Below are 10,660 nucleotides of genomic sequence, written 5' to 3' on the forward strand. Positions count from 1 at the left end.
CTCTGAGTACTAATCAAGTAACAAAATTTGACGATAACCTGAAAACACTAAGATAGAATAATCAATCACAAAGAAGTATCAACACAGATGAACAGATGAGATCAATATTTAATATTCAATCGGAAAACGGATGAGATCAATCGAGAGAGATGAGAACGATTGAATAGAGAGAACTCTTGAAGAGAGAGAGCAGAGGAGAGATAACTGCTGATGAGAGAGAAAGTAAAAACAGTTATGATATTTAATTCACATAATTTTTGTCTTTTTATGTTTTTTTTAATTAAATTAATTGGATGGCTCAGATTAAAAGCTGAAATAAGGATTAAACAGCTAGGATTGGTTTCTAGTTTTTATTTTAATTTGAGTTTCTATTTGATCATTCCCCTATATATATAATATCTATTTTTAAAAATTTAATTATTTATTTATTTTGTGTACTTTCGTTCTGTATCTTGTGTACCTATATTGGAAACTCAAACCCCACATTAATTATATTCGTATTTTTTCGTGTTCGTGTTCCAAATTTTCGAACCCAAATATTAATTATTCGTGTCATTCGTATCGTGTTCACGTGTCGTTTACCAGTGTTGCCAGGTCTAATCGTTGTTTTGCCTTGTTGTACTGACAAATCTTTATGAACCAAAAGAGTTGTTAGTCCCTTAACAATATAACAAGAATTACAGAAGGGGGATTGAATGGAATTCTTGAAACTTTTTCTTGAATAAAAATGTTCTAACTCAAATATATATATAAGTGTGAATTGATTAGCAGAATACGGAATAGTTACTTCAAATGAATCAAAACACAAGTAATTAAAAATAAGAGTCTTTAAAAACTTTCTGGTGGATTTGAATGATTCCACCAGAGATATATATAATATATATCGAGAGAACTCTGTGTGCAAAAAGCTCACAGCTGCTTACAAAATGATAACAACTAAGAATGAGAGAAATGCTAAGAATACAACTTACAAATGTTTCTCTCTTGATTGCTTAGTTCACAGTTGCTTCTTGGTTTATATATCACCAAGATTACAAAGTAATAAGACATGATAATAAAACAAAAACTATCAAGTCTAATACAATGCTACTTCATTACTCTATTCCAGCATCTTTGAATATCTTCATAATAGCATAGAAATGACAATGCTTCTTTGTTCTCGAAAACCCAGTTGAATAGGCTATCACATTCCATTTGCATACACTCGACGCATGTGACTGTTTTGTCACTGTCAACAGATATTTGAATTCTTTATCCATCGGGTTTATGATCATCCGTCGAGTTATTGATCATCCGTCGGGTTGTTGATCATCCGTCGAATTCATTGTTGTTTATCCATCGGGTAGCAATCAGGCACTTGACTCCATTTCATTTATGCAGAATTACAAGACATCATCTATGTACAATTAATCAACATATTCTGCATATCTAGTTAAAGTCAACATGACTTAAGTACTACACAAATTCAAAACAATGTGTATGCAGAAATGTGCTACAGACTTATGGTTACATAAGCTACTCACTCGATGGATAATAAGTCATCATCCGTCGGGACTAAAATGAGTTATCCTTCGGGACTATAATCCTTATCCATCAAGTGCTACATTTTCACTAAGTAAAATCTATCAAGGTGTTTTGTTAATGAAATCATCAAGTACACAACATATACACAACAAGAGTGATGACAGAATCAAAGTCGGTCACGAATCGAGCGGAGCTGAGTTTTCATCAAATTGAGTCAGGTTTTAATATTTTTCCGACGAATTTAGGCGAGTCGAGTTTTTTTATCGAACACGAGCTTTCCCCATCAAAACGAGTCAAGCCAAGCCGAAGTAAAAAATTCAGGTCAAATCACCGGTTGATTGTTAAAATAGCAAAATAAATATATATATTTTTTTAAATTTTTTTCATATCACCAAAATATATAGATCTTGAAATACGCACAATTGGATCATTCATAAATATTTTTTTTAAAAAAATAAAACATCAATATAGGACTAAACACTAGTTAGAAGCAGTATTATTCAAACCATTGGTTGATTAAATAACAAGTAAAATAAATTAATTTTATTTTGAAAATTTTGTCATATCACTAAAATATATAGGTTTTGACATCTGTATGGTTGGATCATTTATAGATATTTTTAGAAAAATCGAAACATTAATATAGGATTAAACACTCGTAAGAAGTACGGGTCAACCTACTGGTTGATTGTTAAATAGCAAACCAAATACATTATTTTTTTCTAAATTTTTTGTCATATCACTGAAACATATAGATCATGACATCCGTAAGGTTGGATCATTCATAATTTTTTTTAAAAAAATAAAATATCAATATGGGACACCAGTAAAAATATACTAATGAAAACACTGGTTGACTATTAAAATAGCGCACCAATTAATTTAATTTTTTTAAAAAAAATCATATCACAAAAATATATCAATCTTAATATCCGTACAGTTGGATCATTCTAAAATAGTTGTAAAAAAATCATAACATCAATCTGGGATTAAACACTAGTTACAAGTTTTAGTCAAATCACTTGTTAATTATTAAAATATTAAACTAAAAAAAATTATTTTATGTGAAACTTTTTTCATATCACTAAAATATATATCTCGACATCCATACGGTTTAATGATTGAGAAATATTTATAAAAAATATGAATTATATCCATAATAATCCAATATATAAGAAATTATTTTTTAAAAAAATTTGAGCCGAACCGCACCGAGCACGAGCCGAACATACGAAAAACTCGTCTTGAACTCCTTTTCTTAACAAACGCATTTTTGTGAAAAACCAAAATATCTATCATTTGAGCATAAATGTCCAAAATACTGATTGACAGTACGTTTCGTCTAAAATACCCACGAAATACGCATTAGAAACATGCATGTTCAGTTTTTTAATTTTTTATGAAAAACATGTGTGCTACATGCGTGTTCAATTTTAGTTTTTACTGAATACGCATCATAAAGATGTGTATTTCTTTTTTTTCTAAAAGCTGAAAACACATGTAGCATGTGTGTACTTTACAAAAAAATTAAAAATTGAATACATATATGTATAATACGTATATCCTGAATATTTTAGACGGAACGTACCATCAATTAGTATTTTGGACAATTGAAACCGTAAAATAGTGTTTTAAGCAATTTTTCTTGTAATTAGATGTTCTTTTTTATTTATTTTTCATAATAGAGGTTCATTTTCAACATATAATACAAATGTTTGAAAAAATATTCATTACTTTTTGAAAAAGAATTATATAACAAATAATGAGTATCAAGAGAGAGTCTAATATAATTTATATTCATGTAAAATTACAGCATTTATTATGAAATGCAGGGAGTATAAATTAGCTTCTGATATTACCAATTACGCATGTATTGAAAACTAAGTTTGAAACGTATTTTACATTTTTTTACTTAAAAAAGAAAAAAAAAATCGTAACATTCCAACCTTCCGAACTTTCTACCCAATTTTCTAGTTCTTTATGACCTGAGTCCTTATAACTAAAAACGAGTCATTCAAGGATTGATTTCAACATAGTGCGGTCGCCCCAAACGTGAGGAATTCCGCTGCAATCGGAGTGATTAACTGATTATTATCTTCGAGAAATTGAAAATTAACCATGTGTTGTCAATAAAAAGGCCTCGAGTCCAATCTGCGCAAGGACGTCGCCCGGCCCGGGATAAGTGCAGTGGTAGTGTGGTACCATCTTTTGAGAGAGAAATATCTTTCCAACGAGTTAACGGCATAACAATGGAGGGAACATTGAATCATTAACCTTGTAAAACATTAACACTAGAGGGATGCTACATATAAAAAAATTTGATTAAAATAATTTAAGGTATCAATATTGGTACAATTTTTCTGTATAGTGTGCCCACGACCACACGTTAAGTACAAAATTTTATTAATTTAGTTTGTTTTGATTGGCTTACACTTCTTTATAATGATGAACCAATGTATTCACAACAAACACACTAATCAAAATATACTAAAATTATAAATTTTAGTATTTAATATGTGTCCATAAACATACATTAGACAAACCCTTATTGCTATGATTGCAAAGAATTCATTTTTATTGAATAAATAAAAATTTGACACACACATGTTACAGTATTTTGAATCTATTTTAAATAGAAACTAATTTTGTGTATCTATTATTTTTCTTAACATAAGATTACTACCATAGAAATATATCATAGGTTCATCCGGGGAGTACAAACTTTTACATTTAATTGGAGTTTACTTTCGCTGTTGACACTTGTCAAGATAAATGAAATTTGAGACGAGATGTATTTCTTTCCCTTCTTGTGTTGGTCATGAAATTATTAAGTATTCTTTCAACTGAAATTATTAATGTATTCTAACGGCCAACCATCTAAGAAATTGTTTCTTTCTAATTTTTAAGTACAATATCGTTGAACTTAAATTAATTTAAAGTGGAAACTCCATAATAAACCAATTTAGAATTTTATTGAATACATACGTAAAAACCAATTTAACCATAAGAAATGTGCAAAAAACATGGAGAGCACAATTGTGGACGGGACTGTAACATCCTCATCCAAAATTAAATTTAGTTTATATTATTAGTCATTTTTTGTCAAGAATATCAGGAGTATTAGCTAGTTATTTAAATATATGTATAGTTGACATATTCATATTTTACTTTATATATTTATAATGGATAAATAGATTATTATAAATTGCAGAATTTTATATAAGTTCTATATATTATTATGTTTTTACTAAATATGATTATATGTCTTATATTTGAGTATATATTCCACCAAGTTTCGAGGTTGACCGAGGATCGAACCCAGAAAATGAACGATAAGAGATAAGACATTAATCTAATATCACGCTTATATAATTATTAGTTAGATTAATATTTATAAACTATTAACTGGTGTATTTAATAAACAATTTAAAACTTATCTGCCATTGATGAAATACTTAATATTGTATTGAACTTGTATTTTAAAGGAAATGTTATTTTCAGGGAAACAAATAGTTTTCATAGCAAAATAATTTGAAATTACCAATCCACCATTGTCTTAATTTTTTATTAACTGTTTATTTCACAATACATGGGAACAAATTAGTCTTTATACCCTTTCGTCGTTCTATAAATAAGAAATTAGCTCTGAAAATAATATTTTTTATATTTTTAAGTTCTACGTATTATATTTTGATAAGATTGTATGAACTAGATGTTTGAATTTTGAAGAGTAAAAGAAAATTAAGGGAGTACGGGACTAGAGGAAAGTTTCGAATGCTTTGGTTGAGTTACGCTCGTACTTCGACAAAACTAAAACAACAGATTCTTCGTTTTAAAAATCAAAAATCAAAATCGGTGTCTGATAGAATATATATTTATATATATTCTAAGGGATTTTATCTGCATATTTATATGATTTTGTATTTATTTGTATATTTATTAATATTATTTTTGTGTTTACTGACAGGAAATAATAATTCTCAAAGTTTAATATGGAAATTCAAATTTGTTGTAGCCTTGTAGGGCTTGCGCAGCAATCGGTGTTTGGGCCTTAACTTGAGTTCTGGACATCAGATTTGGGTCATCTACTAGTCCACGCGAAACTAAAAGAATTATCTTCAGTTTGGAGGTGCTCTCGTATTTTATTTTGGACTGGATCAGATTGGAGACATGCCTTCAAATCAACCTACGAATTTCATAATTATCCAACTTGTATTTTATTTTAGGAAATAATTAAAAACACTTTTATATTAGATTTTATAGGATTATTCAGAGATACATTCGAGAGAGCATGTATTGAATTGAGATAGAAGCTTAGAGAGAACTTGAGTAAGGATTGAAGGGATTCACTCCAAGTTTGAGAGATTTCGTAAAGTTGTATCCTTCTTAACTTTATACTCTTGTAATCATGGTTTCGATTATATATATATATATATATATGTGTGTGTTTATTTTCTTCATATATTATGAGTAACTAATTCCATAATCTGGGAATTAGATAGTATTCATTGGTTAACTATGATTGCGTGATTGTACTGTGATTTCTCTGTCTTGCTAATAAGTTGTTAAGTGCTTAACACAATTGAGGGAGTCGCGAACCCTTTATTTATATCTTTAGGAATTGTAATGAATCGGGAGATAAATTACAATTTTAGTTTATGATATGACAAACATAATTCTATTATTTGATTGGGAGATTAATATGCGACTTATGAAACAGAAATTCCATGGGCTTGAACAGTTTATAATTAATAATTATATGTTGATTGATCATGGGAGTGACTTCAATATGTAGTTGTAGGCATTATATTGTATCTTGGGAGAGAACAATATAATTATTAGAGGAATATTTTTAGCAAGAGTATGAGACTTTAATATCACAGTTGATCCACATTCGTTAATATCACTGAAGAACCCTTATTCCTGAAGTGCTTTATATCATCGTTAAATCGTTAATTCTATTTTCTTATTAGTTTAAATTAGTTTAAAAAAAACATAAACCCAATTATTCTTCTCATTTCTAAATAGTAAAGAATTACAACCTGAACTAGTATTAAATTTAGTCATTCCCTGTGAACGAAATACTGAAAATTACTTCAACAAATTGGCGCCACTGCCGGGAAAGGCAACAAGTTTAGGTTAATTATTCCTTATTGTTTAGATTTTATCAGATTTGTTTCCAAGATCCATCTTATTGTGTTTTCTTTTCGGGTGCTATAACTCTTATATGTGACGTTCTACAAGTGCGGGAAATTTAGAGTTTGACCCAGAAATCGAACGCACTTTTAGAGCTTTAAGGAAAGAGGCTAAGCAAAGAAAAGAAAGAGAGAATATGGGTGATCGTGAAATTGCGAATAATGTCAATCCTGATGAAACTTCTATTTGGGATCACGAGACTCCTAATCTTGCAAACTGTATTTATAAGACTCCAGCGATTAATGCAGCTCAATTTACTATTAATACGAGCTTGATACAAATAGTGAGTAACTCTACTTTTGAAGGAGATATTGAGCTAGAGGATCCACACCGTCATCTAGAGCATTTTATGCAGATGTATGGTTCATTTAGAATCATTGGAGTGACTGCTGACCAAATTCGTCTTCACATGTTCCCTTATTCTATAAAGGGAAGAGTTTTGGAATGGTTTCAACAACTTCCAGATAATATTGTGGCTAATTGGAAAAGTCTCTCAACCGAGTTTTTGTCAAAATACTCCTTTGGACAAGACTCAACAAATGAGGGCAATCATCATAAGTTTCAAGATGAAACCAGGTGAAGGTTTATATCAGGCATGGGAGAGATACAAGTCATTGTTAAGAAAATATCCGCATCATGGATATTCGTAATGGATGCTTCTGAGTACTTTTTATGGGTCCTTGAATATTGAGTTTGGATGTGACAATTGGAGGAGACTTTAAGAAATCATCAGTAACAAAGGCAAAAGCACTTCTCGAGCAATTGGCTACAAATAACTATGAATAGGAACCTATTGGTGTAAACTCAGTTAAATCAGCACAAGGTACTGAGATGATGAACTCGCTCACTCTTAAATTGGATGCCCTGACTCAAGAGGTGCGTGGACAAAGGGCTAATATTAATGCTATCTCTGCTCCAATGTGGGAGTATAATGATTATGGTGTTGATCAATATTCATATGTTCAATTTCCCGAGGAACTATCTTTTATTAAAGGAAGACAATCTTGTCCTGTGCAAAATAATTCTTATTACAATACAGATCAAAGGTCGAACAATAATCTCTCTTATAGAAAGAACCATACTCAAAATCCGACATATGTAGTTCCAAGACAGAATCCACCTCCAGGTTTTCAGCAGCAACAACAATATCAACTTCCGCTTATGAAAAAGAAAGAACTTGCTGATTGAGAAGTTACACTAAAAAAAATGATACAAGGAACTACTGGGGCCTTCGCCAATATAGAGACTAAATTTGAAAAGGTTAAGTCAAGGCTTGATAAGATGGCGTCATCTCAAAAGATGTTGGAATCACAAATTAGCCAAATTACAAATAAGGTTGGTGTTCATGAACAAAGAGCACTTCATAGTTAACCTAATGTGAATGTCAAAGAGCAGTGCAAGGCTATCACTTTGAGGTGTGGAAGAGAACTACCAGAAATTGCGGCTCCAACACTTAAAGATGAGATTCTTCCTCCGAAGAAGAGAAAAAACATCAAGTTAATATGGAGATTTCTGAAAGTGTTGACGACGAACCAGAAAGGGAGAAGCCCATACATAAAGTTCTAAAGAAACCATACATCCCTCCAATTAATTTTCCACAAAGGTTGAAAAATTACAAGTTAGAGAAGCAGTATGAAAAGTTTTTGAAGATGTTTCGTGAGATTCATATTAGCATTCCGTTTGCTGATGCATTGGCTCAAATGCCCCTTTATGCAAAATTTATGAAAGAGGTACTGTCCAATAAGAAGAAGTTTGAGGAGGTAAAAATAATCAGTCTTAACGAAGAATGTAGTTCTGTCATTCAATGCACAATTCCTCCTAAACTGAAGGATCTTGGGAGTTTTTCTTTTCCATGCACCATTGGTGAAATCGGAATTAAAAAGGCCTTGTGTGATCTTGGAGCTAGCGTGAGTTTAATGCCACACTCTATTTACAAAAGACTTATCTTGGGAGAGATAAAGAAGACAAGAATTTCACTACAGCTTGCGGATATATCAATAAAATATCCACTAGGTGTACTTGAAGATATTTTAGTAAAGGTGGATATATTTTTTATTCCGTATGATTTTATTATGGTGGAGATGAATGAGGATGTTGATATTCCAATTATTTTAGGAAGACCATTATTGGCAACCGCGGGAACCAATATTGATGTGAAAGCTCGTAAGCTTACATTGAACGTGGGAGAAGAAAAGGTTGACTTTGATCTTAATCAAGCTGTGAAATGGTTGTCAGTTAAAACTGGATGCTATCTAGTGGATGTTAGGGAAGAATTTGTAAACAAAGTCAATGATAATACTCGTGGAGTGGAAGCTGAAATTGATGCACATTATTCTCCGACATGTGAATTTCAAGGTGTTAATAAACTGCATATTACAGTTGGACCATTAGAGATGGTTTCGAGATATCCACCATGAAATTAAAAGAATCACAGGCGTCGAGCTAATGACGTTAAACAAGCGATTTTTGGGAGGCAAACCATGAATGTTGTATATATAAATAACTAAATATATATATTATTAGTACGTGTCTGATATTGAATGTTACTCCCACCAGCATGACTTATGTGCTTTATTGTTCTTACAAGAGTTGAGGATGAAATTTTTGCAACTTTTGACATTTTTTTTAAAGAGTGAAGAGTTTAAAATTCTGGGTCATGCAACCACGAGTCTCACTGCTATGGAATTTTAACATCTGACAATATTTAGAAATGTGCATGACCATGCTCTTTCTCAGCGTGATCATGCACATATACACATCTTCCGACTATTTTTTTGGACATTTAGCATGTCCATGCCACCTGCTGCATGATCATGCACCAGCGCAGCACCTTCATGCAGTGCACACAACTTGTTCATGCCCTTCCATCCTTCTCGCGACTGGATTTTCTTTACAATTCAGCATGCTCATGCCAATTACTTGCATGCTCATGATGCTCACGTTGTTCCAGCAACAAAGCAACAATCTCATGCCAGCCACCAGCGTGTTCATGCTCCTCAGGTATCAAATCACTGTAATTTTTCTATGAATTGGCATGATCATGCTAATTACTGAGCGTGTTCATGCACCTATCCAGCACTTTCATGCACTGCACAACATGTTCATGCTCTTCACAAGTCATGCATCGACGTTAATTTTTTGAAGATATGGCATGTTCATGCCAATTACGCAGCGTGTTTATGCTAGCACCAATAATGTTTTGATAATTCCAGTTACCTGCTTGTTCCTTTGGCGCCTCCTACGCAACCACCTATAACTAGAAGAAGCCTACAAACCAACAACCAGGTACCACTACGTTTGATCCAAGATGAAGCCTTAGTGCATAAGGCTTTGTGCTCTACGTAAAAAACAAAAATAGGCGTAAGAAAAGAAATAGGTGTTATTGATGGTGTCACTTTTCTCACCTTTGATCTAAGTCTTGGTTCCTAAAGCTGTTATTGTGGAAAAACTTTGTGTGGTACAGTGGTGCAGCACAGGTGGCTCAATTTTTTTTCTCTAGAGGTCTGAAACTTGGGTCGGGAAGCTTTTTTATTTGAGTCGGAGACACAATTGTATCAGGTTTCTCAGGTTGACTTTTATTGTGTCTGGGAGTCATTAGTACATTGCAGGTACTTGGTTATTTACCACAAAGAAGAACCACATAGATGGACAAGTTTCGGCACTTCATGCTTATGCATAGGGGAGTAATTATTTCTTTCTTTGTATTATAGGATTATTTGTTTAGTGTGTGTGTGCGTAAATAAGGACATTGCCATATTTAAGTGTGGGGATGTGTTCATAATTATGTTCTCATGTGATATTTATAAAAAAAACTTTAAAAATAAAAAAAAATATAGGCTTGTAAAATAGATTGCATTGTATCATATGACAATATTATAAGTTAGTTGCATTGCATTGTATTGCATATCGTATCATATCATGATCTCAAATTAGTAGTAGT

The 10,660-nt window shown here is 31.8% G+C and overlaps 1 protein-coding gene across 1 annotated transcript; it reads left to right on the plus strand.

Annotated features, from left to right (window-relative positions):
- The first annotated feature begins 8,222 nt into the window (after positions 1 to 8,222).
- Positions 8,223 to 9,137, plus strand: LOC141695851 (uncharacterized). The gene has a single exon (XM_074500060.1). It carries the CDS (start codon positions 8,223 to 8,225, stop codon positions 9,135 to 9,137), a length of 915 nt encoding a protein of 304 aa, XP_074356161.1.
- The last annotated feature ends 1,523 nt before the right edge of the window (positions 9,138 to 10,660 follow it).

This window comes from Apium graveolens, chromosome 11 (genome assembly GCF_009905375.1).
Source record: "Apium graveolens cultivar Ventura chromosome 11, ASM990537v1, whole genome shotgun sequence".
Taxonomy (NCBI): domain Eukaryota; kingdom Viridiplantae; phylum Streptophyta; class Magnoliopsida; order Apiales; family Apiaceae; genus Apium; species Apium graveolens.

Excerpts from the sequence above, each read along its gene's own strand:
- LOC141695851 (XM_074500060.1), top strand. The coding sequence starts at position 8,223 with ATGGAGATTTCTGAAAGTGTTGACGACGAACCAGAAAGGGAGAAGCCC.